Consider the following 19,675-nt stretch of genomic DNA (forward strand, 5'->3'; position numbering starts at 1 on the left):
TAACAGACGCCAAACAAAGAAATAAAGTAAAACAGAAAGATAGACATAAAAATTAGTATAGAATACATAAAAGAATTTTAACGAAGTAAAATAATTAAACATAAATATTATATATACTTTCTATAAAATAAATAAAGTGAAACATTATTATTTAGGCAGTTTACGGATCCTCTTGTCCGAACGTATTCTTGACCTGCGATTTTGTGGTTTTCACGGCTTCAGCAGACTATCACTAGGCGCTGGTGCCACAGGGTACTGATTTATCAACAGACGGAGCTCAGCGACAGTCTCTATCTTCCGACGTGCTTTATCAGACAGCTGGATTACTATCTTGCCTTCTGATGTCCAGCACTGCTTAAGGCCAGTGTTTGTGAGCACCCAGAAACCGCATCATGGCGGGACTTCGTCAAGAATTCAGACACTGTCAAAACTTCAGCAAAACTTTATTCTTCCAAACTTCTCGATGGCTATGGCATTTAAACCTTATTAAAACTGGACGAGGCTTGCTTTTATTAGCTCCAAGATGATAAGTTACTATGTCAGTTGAAATAATATGACTCAATTTTGTGGGACCTTTTAAAATCTCCAAAACAGTAGCAGAAGGGTCTTTATTATTGTTGACCCCATGTAGCAACAGTACTTTCTGACGAGACATCATTTCGTGTCTGTCCAGGCCCAAAGTAAGCAACTCTATTTGATTTTTCAAAGCAGTTAGTGCATTACACACAAATGATTTAAATTCAGCAAACTCACGGGATAAACTCGCTATGGTTTTATGTGGGAGATCTGTGGTAGCTGCATTCTTCAGATCTACGTGTTGTGCCATTCATAAGTTCAGTGTTGTAGATAAGTCTTCCAGTTGTGCAAATAGTTTGGAATAAATATCCATGGTGATGATAATTAAGTTTTTAGTTTAAGAGAGTTCAGAGGAGAAATAATTGTTGAAATGAGAGTATTAGAGGTCGGTGATCAACCTGGTATCAATAAATCATAACAAAATAAGCTGTATTATATTTAAATTAAAATAAATCTTAGAATACAAATTTTTAGTATTGACACGTCTAAGTGTCCCTCATTAAAAATTATTTTTTTAAATTAACTTCTTAACTTTTAATTGTATTTTATTTATAACACCTAATACACTTCACGAATTCCTCTCTTTTCTTTAACTTTCTTCTAAGCACACAGGCTTAAAATATATTAAAGCAAATAAAAAATTAAATAAAATAAAATTAAATTATACGCGGGTAATAAGTGACCATTTTTTTGTTGCAATGTGCACTATGCACAACATGACCACCACTATGCCAAAACCTTGCCAACTTACGTGCCGCTTACTATACCACCACCCCGCCTATTCCTGCCATGAAGCAGTAATGCGTTTCGGTTTGAAGGGTGGGGCAGCCGTTGTAACTATACTTGAGACCTTAGAACTTATATCTCAAGGTGGGTGGCGCTGTAGATGTCTATGGGCTCTAGTAACCACTTAACACTAGGTGCACTGTGAGCTCATCCACCCAACTAAGCAATGAATAAAAAAAACATTCAAAAATTACATTCCAGTATAGTTCAAATGTAATTGAAAAAACAGTTTATTTATAAACAACGGGACATTTAAGTTTATCAAAAAAGTCTTTGAAAACAGTATACTGTCCTGCCAATAAATTTACGAATTGTCACCATATCTGTAATATGATTCCACTAGACTTAGCATGTGGTCATTAAACGGTTCCAATGTTGAGAAAATTAGCAGTTTCACAGTCTGTGAAGTTACGGCGATTTTTCATATGAAAATGTTCCAAGCTTAATCAAATACACACCTGTTGTAAGCCATTCTTAATTATTCCACGATCAATAACTTATATTTGTAAATTAAAAATAGACTTACCTTTAATTTTTGTTCTCTTCGAGCGATACGCAGGTATAAAAGCTACTATGTTGATTAAGGAAGTTTAGAGTACGACTCTTCAACACAAGAATCCGTTTTAGAATGAAATTGAGGTATTACGCTTACTCGGTTTCAGTTCTTCCAGAGCTTTCGGTTCTTTTTCGGTCAACTATCGGATAAATGTTGCCAGAAAATTAATGTAAAAAATGATATATATGATCGGATTTCGTCTTTTAAACCTAAGCTTCTTGGTTTGAAATCACCGTTTTATAGCTTTCTTTTCATAAATATCTACTGAGGGGTCAATAATTAAATCACTTTTTTTATTGTTCTAAGAATGCATAATTGTTGAATCAAATAAGTAGAAATTTTTGTTTTCTGTCAACACTTTTGTATGACACGACTTGACTAAAATTTAGGGTTCGCTGAAAAGAAAGTTTTCCGAAAAGGGAAAGTATTAGGAAAAATTAAATACAATTTCTCAGATAAAAAAATGTTAGTAATTTTTAGTCCCATAAAATTCCAAGTAAAACAGAGTTAGCGGTAATTTTGTCTGCCTTTACTTAAAATTACCTTTACTTAACTTAACTAGCCTTTACTTAACTTTAAATTAATTTAAATTTACCACTATATAAACGATATGAAACCACCTATTTGGCATATCCAGGATACTGCAGCTTGCAAGTTAATTTCAGAGTCATTACTTATAGTTAATCATAATCATCAGTGAATCATTAGCGTCGATTATAAAAAATATCTAAATATATATAAAGTTGTATCTAACGTTAAATAGGTTAAGAGATTTAGTGTGAAATTAGCTGATTTAGACTATGAAGTTACAACTTGACCAAGCTAAGTTTGCACCTCGCTGGAATGCGGCGCGGCGGTCCGCCCGTTTCCCCGCTCACCTTCCCGCGATCGGCCTGTCGCGTCAGCACGGTTAGTATCTTTGTCGCCGACAGAAACATAATCCTGGAAAAGAAACATAAAGGAAAATTATTACTGAGCAATTGGGATACAAATTTAAAAAGTGCAAAAACCCGATATCGCTATATTCTAATGTACCTATGTATAATATATTGTTAAAAACAATAAATGCAAAGTAAAATCTAACAAACATTTGCTTACATTTTTAAAGTCATAGCGAATCCTTTTTTCAGACCGCACCTAGGTGGCAGTGTGAAGTAATCGATGCGGGGTGCAAACTTAGCTTGGTCGAGCTGTAATTTTAGTAGGAAGACTAAACAATTAATCTGAAAATTACCTTCAAAATGATAAAATAAGTAAATTAATAGTGCGTTTCCAGAGGTCTTTTTTGCCACGTACCATCCGGCTATGGAATGAGCTCCCCTCCACGGTGTTTCCCGAGCGCTATGACATGTCCTTCTTCAAACGAGGCTTGTGGAGAGTATTAAGCGGTAGGCAGCGGCTTGGCTCTGCCCCTGGCATTGCTGAAGTCAATGGGCGACGGTAACCACTCACCTTCAGGTGGGCCGTATGCTCGTTTACCTACAAGGGCAATAAAAAAAGAAAGTGTGACACGCCCTGATATTATAAATGTAATTCATAAAGATAATTGAATAATATTCTGTAAATTTTCTTTGATGTAATCTCGTCCTAAAATAAAAATCTACGGAACCTTATATGTTTTTAATGCAAGGTAATAATAATAACCTTTGAAGTGCTATGTTGAAAGGAATACCCTATCATAGACAATGTACAATAGATAATAGCGATCATCTTCGTCTTATTTTGCGTTAAGCATTGTGTTATTATTTTGATTGTGGGTTTAAATTATTATTTGTTAATAACAAATATAAATCTACAGATTACTATTCATTTCAAACATAAAAAAAAACATTCAATTTAATAATGTCCAATAAGACGTAAAGAGAAACTAATTCTTAGTATTATTAATATTATTTGCAATTATGCTCACGTATAGCTTAAAAATAAATAATAAAATTGTAATGGAAATAAGGTGAATGAAGTTAGCCCCTCAAAAAATTTTTTTTTTCCTGTTTTATACTTATATTCTATTAATTCGTTTGTTCATCATTTGTTCATGATTGTTCACTGTTAATAATTGTTTGTTCTGCAGTTATTTATTTTAAAAAAATATTTAAAAATATACCTACAAGTTAGCCCCTCTAATGCAATTTTTAATATTTTTTCATCCTTAATGACTCGTAAATATTCATTTTCGATTGTTCTTATATAAAACACGTTTGTTCTCTTTCGAAATTACTCGTTTTTTGTTTAATTTACTATTTTTATTAGTTGAATAAATGTATGCAAAATATGTGTACTGCGCATGCGTCAACTATAATGCCTAAACTTTCTACGCGGTTTTAATCGTGAAAAAAAAAACAAATGTATTTGGTCTAACTTAACGCCAATGCACATTATTTCATTTATTTATTTTTAATTTTTTTTAATTAAACTGTATACCCTTCGATCAACAATAGTAACTAGATAAAGGGATACGTACAAAATTAAAGCAAAAACTGTCCGCGTGAATATATACTTATATAGCTACATTCGTTTACTAACAAACGGAGAAAAAAGTTTTGAAACACTTTTACTTTCAAACTAATAACAATTATGGCACCTAGTAATAAAGTCACAAATCTCCAAAACATTATCTAATACTTACGATCATTCGTCACATAAAACGAGCAAAGCAATAAATTACTCCTGTCACTTACCAATAAAAAGACATATTTTAAACAACTTTTAATGTTAAATCAATCTTAAAGTGCAACAAATAAAGTAACTTTTCCCTTAATTGCTCTGAGAACTAACATCGTTTTGCTTTATTTATTTTTGCTTCTTGAAATGCCGATTTCTATTTACTACAGGAGGTAAGGGAGTCGCGCTTAACACTAAAATAATTTATTAATGAATTAAAGTAAAAGTTTAGTTGTTTACTTTTTATGTTTTGGAAATGTATGTTTGTTAGTATCTATACATTACTTATTATTTTATTAGCGTTACGTTTTTGTGTAATATATATTTTTAAGTTTTCGCGACCAGTGCACATAATAAAACAACGTTTAAACGGTTTCAAGCGTGGTATTTTTATTACAATGTTTCGGCCACATTTCAGTAGCCGTGAGCACGGAAGGCAAAGATGTCCAGTGTCAATAAGCGGAGTTCTTAGCTGGCTTATAAAAGTCATCTCTTGTTTCTCTGGCGACAATCGAGATCCATTCTGCACACGTGATTGCTAGGAAAGCTAAAATAAAAATGGAAAGCTAAGTATCTAATGAGAGTCCAACAAACAGACACAAAAGCAGCATTAACCAATTTTAACCAACTAATTTTGAAGTGCTGCTAACAAATTTTAAAAAATTATTACAACACAAATCTACTCCATGCATTTACTGTTCTGTTAAGCAAAAGTTTGTCCATGTGTTGGCCGAGCCTTGGCCAACATTTGTAGCGGTGGTTAAAAATCGGTAATTTTGTTCAAAATTTAATATTATTTATAAGTTTAAAGCTTACAATATAGTTTATACTTCATGTACTTACCGAAAGTAAGATACTCCGGCCGTTAAATTGCTTTTCGGGCCTTATTTTTGCAACTTTTGAATACACACTGCGGTATTGTGAGACGGGTTGACATTGGCTGTGTTTGAAGTAAACTAAACAAAATAAGAGCTCACATTTCAAGTGCGCTGTTATTTGACGAGACGGATTTTATGCACCGACCCGAAATCTAGTTACTATTGTTGATCGAAGTGTATACCAATTAATTGCTCCTTCAGGATTTATATTTGTTTTCTTTTTCACGATTAAAACCGCGTAGAAAGTTTAGGCATTATAGTTGACGCATGCGCAGTACACATATTTTGCATACATTTATTCAACTAATAAAAATAGTAAATTAAACAAAAAACGAGTAATTTCGAAAGAGAACAAACGTGTTTTATATAAGAACAATCGAAAATGAATATTTACGAGTCATTAAGGATGAAAAAATATTAAAAATTGCATTAGAGGGGCTAACTTGTAGGTATATTTTTAAATATTTTTTTAAAATAAATAACTGCAGAACAAACAATTATTAACAGTGAACAATCATGAACAAATGATGAACAAACGAATTAATAGAAAATAAGTATAAAACAGGAAAAAAAAATTTTTTTGAGGGGCTAACTTCATTCACCTTATTTCCATTACAATTTTATTATTTATTTTTAAGCTATACGTGAGCATAATTGCAAATAATATTAATAATACTAAGAATTAGTTTCTCTTTACGTCTTATTGGACATTATTAAATTGAATGTTTTTTTTTATGTTTGAAATGAATAGTAATCTGTAGATTTATATTTGTTATTAACAAATAATAATTTAAACCCACAATCAAAATAATAACACAATGCTTAACGCAAAATAAGACGAAGATGATCGCTATTATCTATTGTACATTGTCTATGATAGGGTATTCCTTTCAACATAGCACTTCAAAGGTTATTATTATTACCTTGCATTAAAAACATATAAGGTTCCGTAGATTTTTATTTTAGGACGAGATTACATCAAAGAAAATTTACAGAATATTATTCAATTATCTTTATGAATTACATTTATAATATCAGGGCGTGTCACACTTTCTTTTTTTATTGCCCTTGTAGGTAAACGAGCATACGGCCCACCTGAAGGTGAGTGGTTACCGTCGCCCATTGACTTCAGCAATGCCAGGGGCAGAGCCAAGCCGCTGCCTACCGCTTAATACTCTCCACAAGCCTCGTTTGAAGAAGGACATGTCATAGCGCTCGGGAAACACCGTGGAGGGGAGCTCATTCCATAGCCGGATGGTACGTGGCAAAAAAGACCTCTGGAAACGCACTATTAATTTACTTATTTTATCATTTTGAAGGTAATTTTCAGATTAATTGTTTAGTCTTCCTACTAAAATTACAGCTCGACCAAGCTAAGTTTGCACCCCGCATCGATTACTTCACACTGCCACCTAGGTGCGGTCTGAAAAAAGGATTCGCTATGACTTTAAAAATGTAAGCAAATGTTTGTTAGATTTTACTTTGCATTTATTGTTTTTAACAATATATTATACATAGGTACATTAGAATATAGCGATATCGGGTTTTTGCACTTTTTAAATTTGTATCCCAATTGCTCAGTAATAATTTTCCTTTATGTTTCTTTTCCAGGATTATGTTTCTGTCGGCGACAAAGATACTAACCGTGCTGACGCGACAGGCCGATCGCGGGAAGGTGAGCGGGGAAACGGGCGGACCGCCGCGCCGCATTCCAGCGAGGTGCAAACTTAGCTTGGTCAAGTTGTAACTTCATAGTCTAAATCAGCTAATTTCACACTAAATCTCTTAACCTATTTAACGTTAGATACAACTTTATATATATTTAGATATTTTTTATAATCGACGCTAATGATTCACTGATGATTATGATTAACTATAAGTAATGACTCTGAAATTAACTTGCAAGCTGCAGTATCCTGGATATGCCAAATAGGTGGTTTCATATCGTTTATATAGTGGTAAATTTAAATTAATTTAAAGTTAAGTAAAGGCTAGTTAAGTTAAGTAAAGGTAATTTTAAGTAAAGGCAGACAAAATTACCGCTAACTCTGTTTTACTTGGAATTTTATGGGACTAAAAATTACTAACATTTTTTTATCTGAGAAATTGTATTTAATTTTTCCTAATACTTTCCCTTTTCGGAAAACTTTCTTTTCAGCGAACCCTAAATTTTAGTCAAGTCGTGTCATACAAAAGTGTTGACAGAAAACAAAAATTTCTACTTATTTGATTCAACAATTATGCATTCTTAGAACAATAAAAAAAGTGATTTAATTATTGACCCCTCAGTAGATATTTATGAAAAGAAAGCTATAAAACGGTGATTTCAAACCAAGAAGCTTAGGTTTAAAAGACGAAATCCGATCATATATATCATTTTTTACATTAATTTTCTGGCAACATTTATCCGATAGTTGACCGAAAAAGAACCGAAAGCTCTGGAAGAACTGAAACCGAGTAAGCGTAATACCTCAATTTCATTCTAAAACGGATTCTTGTGTTGAAGAGTCGTACTCTAAACTTCCTTAATCAACATAGTAGCTTTTATACCTGCGTATCGCTCGAAGAGAACAAAAATTAAAGGTAAGTCTATTTTTAATTTACAAATATAAGTTATTGATCGTGGAATAATTAAGAATGGCTTACAACAGGTGTGTATTTGATTAAGCTTGGAACATTTTCATATGAAAAATCGCCGTAACTTCACAGACTGTGAAACTGCTAATTTTCTCAACATTGGAACCGTTTAATGACCACATGCTAAGTCTAGTGGAATCATATTACAGATATGGTGACAATTCGTAAATTTATTGGCAGGACAGTATACTGTTTTCAAAGACTTTTTTGATAAACTTAAATGTCCCGTTGTTTATAAATAAACTGTTTTTTCAATTACATTTGAACTATACTGGAATGTAATTTTTGAATGTTTTTTTTATTCATTGCTTAGTTGGGTGGATGAGCTCACAGTGCACCTAGTGTTAAGTGGTTACTAGAGCCCATAGACATCTACAGCGCCACCCACCTTGAGATATAAGTTCTAAGGTCTCAAGTATAGTTACAACGGCTGCCCCACCCTTCAAACCGAAACGCATTACTGCTTCATGGCAGGAATAGGCGGGGTGGTGGTATAGTAAGCGGCACGTAAGTTGGCAAGGTTTTGGCATAGTGGTGGTCATGTTGTGCATAGTGCACATTGCAACAAAAAAATGGTCACTTATTACCCGCGTATAATTTAATTTTATTTTATTTAATTTTTTATTTGCTTTAATATATTTTAAGCCTGTGTGCTTAGAAGAAAGTTAAAGAAAAGAGAGGAATTCGTGAAGTGTATTAGGTGTTATAAATAAAATACAATTAAAAGTTAAGAAGTTAATTTAAAAAAATAATTTTTAATGAGGGACACTTAGACGTGTCAATACTAAAAATTTGTATTCTAAGATTTATTTTAATTTAAATATAATACAGCTTATTTTGTTATGATTTATTGATACCAGGTTGATCACCGACCTCTAATACTCTCATTTCAACAATTATTTCTCCTCTGAACTCTCTTAAACTAAAAACTTAATTATCATCACCATGGATATTTATTCCAAACTATTTGCACAACTGGAAGACTTATCTACAACACTGAACTTATGAATGGCACAACACGTAGATCTGAAGAATGCAGCTACCACAGATCTCCCACATAAAACCATAGCGAGTTTATCCCGTGAGTTTGCTGAATTTAAATCATTTGTGTGTAATGCACTAACTGCTTTGAAAACTCAAATAGAGTTGCTTACTTTGGGCCTGGACAGACACGAAATGATGTCTCGTCAGAAAGTACTGTTGCTACATGGGGTCAACAATAATAAAGACCCTTCTGCTACTGTTTTGGAGATTTTAAAAGGTCCCACAAAATTGAGTCATATTATTTCAACTGACATAGTAACTTATCATCTTGGAGCTAATAAAAGCAAGCCTCGTCCAGTTTTAATAAGGTTTAAATGCCATAGCCATCGAGAAGTTTGGAAGAATAAAGTTTTGCTGAAGTTTTGACAGTGTCTGAATTCTTGACGAAGTCCCGCCATGATGCGGTTTCTGGGTGCTCACAAACACTGGCCTTAAGCAGTGCTGGACATCAGAAGGCAAGATAGTAATCCAGCTGTCTGATAAAGCACGTCGGAAGATAGAGACTGTCGCTGAGCTCCGTCTGTTGATAAATCAGTACCCTGTGGCACCAGCGCCTAGTGATAGTCTGCTGAAGCCGTGAAAACCACAAAATCGCAGGTCAAGAATACGTTCGGACAAGAGGATCCGTAAACTGCCTAAATAATAATGTTTCACTTTATTTATTTTATAGAAAGTATATATAATATTTATGTTTAATTATTTTACTTCGTTAAAATTCTTTTATGTATTCTATACTAATTTTTATGTCTATCTTTCTGTTTTACTTTATTTCTTTGTTTGGCGTCTGTTAATTTTGATTAGTTTGTTAATGTTTGTTGGATAAATTTAGTTATGACTTTGACAAGTTTGACACAATTACATGTTTTGGTATGTTAACTCCTTTCACAATAGAACTTTGGCTCTATGGCTTTTGGCCATCAATTTTAGTTGTAGGTATACCAAATCATTATGATTTAAAATAATTGTTTTTAATTTGTTGTCCTATGAGGTTAGTGTCATAATATTATATTTTGTATCTTAGAATTTATTACGGATTTTAGGGTAATTTTTATTTTATTTTTTTGTTTTGTCTTTGTTTATTATTTTATTGGTATTATTGATTTTTATTACTTATTTAAAGCATTAATGTACAGTGACACTGATGATAATTTTTTGTCATGTTCTTCTTCTGTTTCTTCTGATAGAAGCTTTGCTAGTGCGTTTGATAATGACGATTCCATCTACGCGATCAACTTGTTTATTCCCTTTCGTCTTCTTCTAAATGTTTCAACGTCGTTCATATCAATGCTCAAAGTGTTCACGTACATTTGCCTGAGCTGTTATCTTCCTTTGACTCAGACCATGTTCACGCTGTGCTTATCTCTGAGACTTTTCTTAAGCCTTCACTCCCATCATCGCAATATGCACTCCCCGGGTACAAACTTTTTCGAAATGACAGGACAGGTCGCAGATATGGTGGTGTTGCAATCTACCGCCGAGCTGATCTGAAGCATACAGTCGTTGATCAGTCACCAAGCTAATATACTCAATCTGCTGAGCACCTCTTTATAGGGGTAGCTATCCAGCACACCAAGATACCTCTTGGTGTTTTTTATAGTCCTTCAAGTCACATTGATTATTTCTCATCTTTTGAAAGTATGTTAGAAAATGTATGTTCTATATATGACCATGTCTTGATCCTTGGAGACTTCAACACTTGCGTAATCAGGGATGACGCACGGTCTCAGCGATTCCTCTCTCTAGTCTCTTCTGTAAACATGCACCTTCTTCCCTTGGGGGCGACTCATCGCGCTCCTCACTCTACTCTTTCTCTCTTAGATCTTATTATTGTCTCTGACCCTTCCAAAGTTTCAAGGCATGGACAGCTATCAGCTTCGTTCTCTTATCACGACCTTATTTACCTTTCTTACAAAATTCGTTGTCCTCGACGCAAATCTAAATTTCTCCTTCTCCGCAGTTTCAAAGATATTTCTCTCGAGCGTTTGAGGATTGATGCTGGTAATGTGGACTGGTCGTCTGTTTACAACTGCAATGACATCGACAGTAAAGTTTCTGCCTTCAACAACCTACTATTAGATCTCTACAACAACCATGCACCTCTCAAGAGAATCAGTTTTAATTGTAACAGTATTTATGGCGACTAAGTACATGTTCAAGCAGTCGCTGTTTGTTTTTTTCTCCTTGTCCTGTTTTAGGTTTCATACTTCAGTGTGTTTTTTTATACAAAGTAATTGTCACTGTAATTATATAGTAGATTTAGTAGATCAGCGAACAATAATTTTATTATGGTTACTATCATAGATAGAAAAAAACTATTATGTATATTTTAATTTGTTGCTCTTCTCGTTTACTTTTCGTGGATTTAGAAACATCAAATTGTGATAATATGTTATTTCGCGGATCTTACAACATTATTTCTGAATTCCAAATATTTTAAGATTAATATCCCGTTTTTCCTTGTGACACAATAATTCACCAATATTATGCAAATTTATATGTGCCAGGTCAATTTCGTTCTAATTTATATCATACGTATATATTTTTTTGTCTCCATAGGAACATGGGGCTTCTAGCTGCATTAGTGGTAAACGCGGTCGGCGGTGCTGTAATATATGGCACTGGGGGTCTGTTGACTCCATTAGTGGCTCCCGTGCTCGGTTTCAGCTCAGCGGGAATAGCGGCAGGAAGCACAGCCGCTGCTGCACAAGCATACTACGGAAATTTAGTGGCCGGCAGCATTGTGTCACAGTTGACTGCTGCTGCCATGGTAGCCCCCACGCCGTAAGATAATCTTTTTACTTAATTTAAAAAAAATACACCATTCTCGCTTCCCGTTTAGCAATAAAACGGAGAGCGTGTAGAAAGTCATTACGCGCTTACCATGTAGATCTTGTGGTTAAAACGTAGGTATGTCTGATTCTGGTCTTTAATGTCAATGTCTATCTAATAATGCATTATTTTCACGCCGGAATGTTAGGACGACTATGTTGTGTGCTATCAGTCCGTGAGGAGAGGGGGGCTTGATTTTATTATTTTAAAAATATAAAGACTCGTATTGCGTACTTCCCAAAAAATCACTACCTATATTCAATTCGATCGAAGCACGCGTACCTAATAATATAGAAAACAATTTCCAATAAGCTGAATACAAATAGGGTAAAGATCCATAAAATGATTTAATTTTTTTTATTTTATGCTTCAACTTAAACGAAAGTAAGAGACAGCTCACATCGTAACACACAGCTTAAATATTAAGTGTATTAGCTATGGCTCACATTTAATGTTTACTTCTTCCAGATGAGGTGATGCTAAACATCACCCGTTCTCGACATCGCTCCAGGATCGGACCTTTTCTGTTTTATTTGGAATTAAAATGCATTTAAATTTTTAATAAATTTGTCGATGCGATGTATTAAGAGTATTTTATTTTGTCCTAAACGTGTGAAAAGCATCCCCTATTCTAAAAAATGGTTGGTAAACTAAATAGTAAACTCTAGACCCAGTACCATGGTATTAGTATCACATTATTGTATTCTAGTAGGTAATCTAGTATATGTGTATACAGTACACTCCTCGAGTAGCACTACTATTATTATTTTATCTACGGAAATAACAAAGATTGAATTTGGCCCCCTAAAAATAGGTGGTGTGAGGTAATGGTTTGCTTAATAAAATAATTAATAATTGGGAATTTAATTGTTTTTATGATCTAACAATCGCCAATAGTCGTCGAACAAACGATAATTGATTAAAATTAATTAATCTGAGCGATAAAAATAAAGATATCTAGTAAAGGGGGCTAACTTAAGGGTGATTATTTGTTTAATTATTCACTACATAGTATACAACAAAGTAGCTTTCTCTGTCCCTATATCTGTCTATCCCTATGTATGCTTAAATCTTTAAAACTACGCAACGGATTAGATGCGGTTTTTTTTAATAGATAGTGGTTGAAGAGGAAGGTTTATATGTTTAATAGCATCCATTAAATTGTCGAGAAATCAATAATAAATTACAGTTTCCGAAGCGAAGCGAGGGCAGGTCGCTAGTTTTAAATAAATAAAAGACGAACAAACAATTTTTACATTCGAACATTAACGAACAAACGACGATCAAATAAATAAAAATAAAAATAAACCGAAAATCCAAAAAAGGGAGGCCAAATTCAGTAAGCCGATATTAGGTACGGTATGTACCTATCTCCATTATCTATGCCATAGATTACACACTTAATATATTCGAGATATAATATGATCTATGCAATTAACCGTGTTGACTGATAAAATGATTTTTTCAAAAATATCTGCTTTAAGTTCAAATAACGCAAAAGTTATAGTTAATATTTCAATTATTATATCACCAATAGGGACGATCATAGCTGCAGCTGACAATGATTACCTGTATATCGTATGTTTTGAAGATACAAAACAATTTGAAAATAAATTTAAAGTATTGGCTAAAGAGTTATCTTGCCGTTTTGTTCACGAAGAAAACAAAATTTTAAACACATTGAAAGAAGAACTGTTATGTTATTTCAATGGAAATCTAAAGAAATTCTCTGTACCGCTGAAAACTCTTGGTTCTGACTTTCAAAAGGTATTAAGGAATATTTATATTAATAGGTAAACTAGTGTCATAATATGAGGCCCCATGTACGCACCACCATCCTGACTATTGCGTTTCGGTCTGGAGGATGGGACAACCATCATACAACATAAACAAGATTCAGTATGTTCAGTACTTTGATTATATACACGTATATAATCGTGTATATATCGTGTGTATAATAAAAATATATACGTGTATATAATCAAAGGTTCAGTACTAATGTCTATAGGTCATATCTAAATCTCATTAAAATATTAATGCGGACTGTGTTTGGAGGTAAGAGGACAGAAGAGTGAAAAAAAATTTCCAAAGCATAACATAAATTTCAAAAGAAAATATGACATTTATTGGTTGTGAAGAACACTTGTCTTTAAGCTTATTTATAGCAAACAAATAAAATAAAAATGCTTCTTGCTTCCTACAAACAAACTCGAAAAGAAAAGACTGATAGCATTTTTATTGGTAATTTGTGTATTTGTGCATAAACTGAAGATATTTTACCTTCCCTCTGTGGCTCATATACTTGAGTAACCCTAGAGACAAAATCATGTCACTCCCTATAAAAATAGACACCACCAATACTTTTCTTATAAATAGCAGTATTAATTTTTTTAAATTGTTTAACAGAATGTCTGGATGAAATTACAAGAAATTCCCTTTGGCTCCACTTATACATATAGTGACATTACTAAGGCATTGGGACGACCAACAACCCATGCTAGAGCAGTAGGTTCAGCCTGTGGTGCCAATACACATCTTATAGTTACTCCATGTCATAGATTAATTAGTTTATCTTCTAAAGGTGGATTTAATAGTGGAATCAATCGTAAAGAATGGCTTATTGAACATGAGAAGAAATATGCAAACAATCTATGAAACCAACATTCCAAAAAAACATTCAGCAAAACATTAGTTGAAATAGTAATTAACTCTCTGATACTCTGATCTCAAAGTGTGATTTAAGAATAAGAATGAAACTGGTGGCATTTATCCTGAATAAAAAAATGGCCCATGTCATAATCTACTATAACAATTTTATGAATTAATTATTGAGTGAAAGAAGTACAAACAAACAAAGACATTTATTTAAAATATGATTGTCTCTGGGCATTATGATGCATAGGCATGAGATGTCTATGTAGTAATTTTAGTATCAGCAATGTCAGGAGCAGATTTAAGCCACAGCTTACCTTATTTTGTTTAGTTTACTTCAAACACAGCCAATGTCAACCCGTCTCACAATACCGCAGTGTGTATTCAAAAGTTGCAAAAATAAGGCCCGAAAAGCAATTTAACGGCCGGAGTATCTTACTTTCGGTAAGTACATGAAGTATAAACTATATTGTAAGCTTTAAACTTATAAATAATATTAAATTTTGAACAAAATTACCGATTTTTAACCACCGCTACAAATGTTGGCCAAGGCTCGGCCAACACATGGACAAACTTTTGCTTAACAGAACAGTAAATGCATGGAGTAGATTTGTGTTGTAATAATTTTTTAAAATTTGTTAGCAGCACTTCAAAATTAGTTGGTTAAAATTGGTTAATGCTGCTTTTGTGTCTGTTTGTTGGACTCTCATTAGATACTTAGCTTTCCATTTTTATTTTAGCTTTCCTAGCAATCACGTGTGCAGAATGGATCTCGATTGTCGCCAGAGAAACAAGAGATGACTTTTATAAGCCAGCTAAGAACTCCGCTTATTGACACTGGACATCTTTGCCTTCCGTGCTCACGGCTACTGAAATGTGGCCGAAACATTGTAATAAAAATACCACGCTTGAAACCGTTTAAACGTTGTTTTATTATGTGCACTGGTCGCGAAAACTTAAAAATATATATTACACAAAAACGTAACGCTAATAAAATAATAAGTAATGTATAGATACTAACAAACATACATTTCCAAAACATAAAAAGTAAACAACTAAACTTTTACTTTAATTCATTAATAAATTATTTTAGTGTTAAGCGCGACTCCCTTACCTCCTGTAGTAAATAGAAATCGGCATTTCAAGAAGCAAAAATAAATAAAGCAAAACGATGTTAGTTCTCAGAGCAATTAAGGGAAAAGTTACTTTATTTGTTGCACTTTAAGATTGATTTAACATTAAAAGTTGTTTAAAATATGTCTTTTTATTGGTAAGTGACAGGAGTAATTTATTGCTTTGCTCGTTTTATGTGACGAATGATCGTAAGTATTAGATAATGTTTTGGAGATTTGTGACTTTATTACTAGGTGCCATAATTGTTATTAGTTTGAAAGTAAAAGTGTTTCAAAACTTTTTTCTCCGTTTGTTAGTAAACGAATGTAGCTATATAAGTATATATTCACGCGGACAGTTTTTGCTTTAATTTTGTACGTATCCCTTTATCTAGTTACTATTGTTGATCGAAGGGTATACAGTTTAATTAAAAAAAATTAAAAATAAATAAATGAAATAATGTGCATTGGCGTTAAGTTAGACCAAATACATTTGTTTTTTTTTTCACGATTAAAACCGCGTAGAAAGTTTAGGCATTATAGTTGACGCATGCGCAGTACACATATTTTGCATACATTTATTCAACTAATAAAAATAGTAAATTAAACAAAAAACGAGTAATTTCGAAAGAGAACAAACGTGTTTTATATAAGAACAATCGAAAATGAATATTTACGAGTCATTAAGGATGAAAAAATATTAAAAATTGCATTAGAGGGGCTAACTTGTAGGTATATTTTTAAATATTTTTTTAAAATAAATAACTGCAGAACAAACAATTATTAACAGTGAACAATCATGAACAAATGATGAACAAACGAATTAATAGAATATAAGTATAAAACAGGAAAAAAAAAATTTTTTGAGGGGCTAACTTCATTCTCCTTGACATTGCTGATACTAAAATTACTACATAGACATCTCATGCCTATGCATCATAATGCCCAGAGACAATAATATTTTAAATAAATGTCTTTGTTTGTTTGTACTTCTTTCACTCAATAATTAATTCATAAAATTGTTATAGTAGATTATGACATGGGCCATTTTTTTATTCAGGATAAATGCCACCAGTTTCATTCTTATTCTTAAATCACACTTTGAGATCAGAGTATCAGAGAGTTAATTACTATTTCAACTAATGTTTTGCTGAATGTTTTTTTGGAATGTTGGTTTCATAGATTGTTTGCATATTTCTTCTCATGTTCAATAAGCCATTCTTTACGATTGATTCCACTATTAAATCCACCTTTAGAAGATAAACTAATTAATCTATGACATGGAGTAACTATAAGATGTGTATTGGCACCACAGGCTGAACCTACTGCTCTAGCATGGGTTGTTGGTCGTCCCAATGCCTTAGTAATGTCACTATATGTATAAGTGGAGCCAAAGGGAATTTCTTGTAATTTCATCCAGACATTCTGTTAAACAATTTAAAAAAATTAATACTGCTATTTATAAGAAAAGTATTGGTGGTGTCTATTTTTATAGGGAGTGACATGATTTTGTCTCTAGGGTTACTCAAGTATATGAGCCACAGAGTTAAGGTAAAATATCTTCAGTTTATACACAAATACACAAGTTACCAATAAAAATGCTATCAGTGTTTTCTTTTCGAGTTTGTTTGTAGAAAGCAAGAAGCATTCTTATTTTATTTGTTTGCTATAAATAAGCTTATAGACAGACTATAAGTCTAGCAAATTTCAAATGTTCGTCACGACCAATAAATGTCATATTTTCTTTTGAAATTTATGTTAAGCGTTGGAATTTTTTTTTCACTCTTCTGTCCTCTTACCTCCAAACACAGTGCGCATTAATATTTTAATGAGATTTAAATATGACCTATAGGCATTCGTACTGAACATACTGAATTTTGTTTATGTTGTATGATGGTTCTGCCATCCTCCAGACCGAAACGCAATAGTCAGGATGGTGGTGCGTACATGGGGTCTCATAATAAGACACTAATTTACCTATTAATAAAAATATTCCATAATACCTTTTGAAAGTCAGAACCAAGAGTTTTCAGCGGTACAGAGAATTTCTTTAGATTTCCATTGAAATAACTTAACAGTTCTTCTTTCAATGTGTTTAAAATTTTGTTTTCTTCGTGAACAAAGCGGCAAGATAACTCTTTAGCCAATGCTTTAAATTTATTTTCAAATTGTTTTGTATCTTCAAAACATACGATATACAGGTAATCATTGTCAGCTGCAGCTATGATCGTCCCTATTGGTGATTTAATAATTGAAATATTAACTATAACTTTCGCGTTATTTGAACTTAAAGCAAGTATTTTTGAAAAAACCATTTTATCAGTCAACACGGTTATTTGCTTAAGCTAACTGAATTTGACGCTCCTTTTTGATTTTCGGTTTTTTTTATTTTTAATTATTTGTTCGTCGTTTGTTCGTTAATGTTCGAATGTGAAAATTGTTTGTTCGTCTTTATTTATTTAATACTAGCGACCCGCCCTCGCTTCGCTTCGGAAACTGTAATTTATTATTGATTTCTCCACAATGGAGATTTCTGGATTCTGGATGTTAATAAAAAAAACCGCATCAAAATCCGTTGCATAGTTTTAAAGATTGTATACATAGGGATAGACAGATATAGGGACAGAGAAAGCGACTTTGTTTTATACTATGTAGTGATTAATTAAACAAATGATCACCCTTAAGTTGGCCCTCCTTACTAGATCTTTATTTTTATCGCTCAGATTAATTAATTTTGATCAATTATCGTTTGTTCAACGACTATTGGCGATTGTTCGATCATAAAAACAATTAAATTCCCAATTATTAATTATTTTATTAAGCAAACCATTACCTCACACCACCTATTTTTAGGGGGGCCAAATTCAATCTATGTTATTTCCACAGAAAACGTAGATAATATAATAATATAAGTAGTGCCACTCGAGGGCTGCACTGTATACACATATACTAGATTACCTACTAGAATACAATAATGTGATACTAATACCATGGTACTGGGTCTAGTTTATTATTTAGTTTACCAACCATTTTTTAGAATAGGGGATACTTTATCACACGTTTAGGACAAAATAAAGTACTCTTACTACATCGCATCGACAAATTTATTAAAAATTTAAATGCATTTTAATTCCAAATAAAACAGAAAAGGTCCGATCCTGGAGCGATGTCGAGAACGGGTGATGTTTAGCATCACCTCATCTGGAAGTAAACATTAAATGTGAGCCATAGCTAATACACATAATATTTAAGCTGTGTGTTACGATGTGAGCTGTCTCTTACTTTCGTTTAATTCGAAGCATAAAATAAAAAAATGAAAACATTTTAAGGATCTTTACCCTATTTGTATTCAGCTTATTGAAAATTGTTTTCTATATTATTAGGTACGCGTGCTTCGATCGAATCGAATATAGGTAGTAATTTTGTATGAAACACGCAATACTAGTCTTTATATTTTTAAAATAATAAAACCAATCCCCCAACGGACTGATAGCACACAAAATATTCGTTCTAACATTCTGGCGTAAAAATAATGAATTATTATATAGACATTGACATTAAAGACCAGAATCAGACATACCTACGTTTTACCCACAAGATCTACATGGTGAGCGCGCAATGACTTTCTACACGCTCCCAGTTTTATTGCCAAACGGGAAGCGAGAATGGTGTATTTTTTTTAAATTAAGTAAAAAGATTGTCTTACGGCGTGGGGGCTACCATGGCAGCAGCAGTCAACTGTGACACAATGCTGCCGGCCACTAAATTTCCGTAGTATGCTTGTGCAGCAGCGGCTGTGCTTCCTGCCGCTATTCCCGCTGAGCTGAAACCGAGCACGGGAGCCACTAATGGAGTCAACAGACCCCCAGTGCCATATATTACAGCACCGCCGACCGCGTTTACCACTAATGCAGCTAGAAGCCCCATGTTCCTATGGAGACAAA

The 19,675-nt window shown here is 33.1% G+C and overlaps 3 protein-coding genes and 1 long non-coding RNA gene across 6 annotated transcripts in view; 2 read left to right on the forward strand and 2 right to left on the reverse strand.

Annotated features, from left to right (window-relative positions):
• Positions 1-1,159: 1,159 nt before the first annotated feature.
• The window catches only part of LOC101737792 (uncharacterized), a 30,649-nt gene continuing 12,133 nt past the window's right edge, over positions 1,160-19,675 (reverse strand). The window contains exons 1-3 of one of the 2 annotated variants that reach the window (XR_009973713.1): positions 17,735-18,046; positions 3,017-3,108; positions 1,160-2,860 (exon numbers count right to left, since the gene is read on the reverse strand). This is a non-coding gene — a long non-coding RNA (uncharacterized LOC101737792). Of the gene's footprint in view, positions 2,861-3,016; positions 3,109-14,065; positions 17,157-17,734; positions 18,933-19,437; positions 19,663-19,675 lie in introns of those variants that run through there. The other variant, XR_009973714.1, reaches the window with a different exon arrangement.
• CPH43 (cuticular protein hypothetical 43) lies at positions 6,109-12,550 on the forward strand. 2 transcript variants are annotated; one of them, XM_062669524.1, is made up of 4 exons: positions 6,109-6,912; positions 7,069-8,040; positions 11,695-11,919; positions 12,436-12,550. In XM_062669524.1, exons 3-4 carry the CDS (start codon positions 11,699-11,701, stop codon positions 12,437-12,439), a joined length of 225 nt encoding a protein of 74 aa, XP_062525508.1. In that variant the 5' UTR covers positions 6,109-6,912; positions 7,069-8,040; positions 11,695-11,698; the 3' UTR covers positions 12,440-12,550. The 2 variants fall into 2 exon arrangements, with proteins under 2 accessions (XP_062525508.1, NP_001166198.1); NM_001172727.1 differs by lacking the exon at positions 6,109-6,912 and having other exon boundaries at positions 7,937-8,040.
• On the forward strand, positions 12,844-15,878 carry LOC100101225 (methylated DNA-protein cysteine methyltransferase). The gene is given in 3 exon segments (NM_001099848.2): positions 12,844-13,734; positions 14,951-15,063; positions 15,360-15,878. Coding segments are annotated over 2 exon segments (411 nt in total). The 5' UTR covers positions 12,844-13,395; the 3' UTR covers positions 15,023-15,063; positions 15,360-15,878.
• LOC119628831 (methylated-DNA--protein-cysteine methyltransferase) lies at positions 16,908-18,761 on the reverse strand. The gene is made up of 3 exons (XM_062669585.1): positions 18,755-18,761; positions 17,735-17,964; positions 16,908-17,156 (listed from the first exon to the last, which is right to left on the reverse strand). Exons 1-3 carry the CDS (start codon positions 18,759-18,761, stop codon positions 16,908-16,910), a joined length of 486 nt encoding a protein of 161 aa, XP_062525569.1.

Source organism: Bombyx mori, chromosome 8 (assembly GCF_030269925.1).
Source record: "Bombyx mori chromosome 8, ASM3026992v2".
NCBI classification, from domain to species: Eukaryota; Metazoa; Arthropoda; class Insecta; order Lepidoptera; family Bombycidae; genus Bombyx; species Bombyx mori.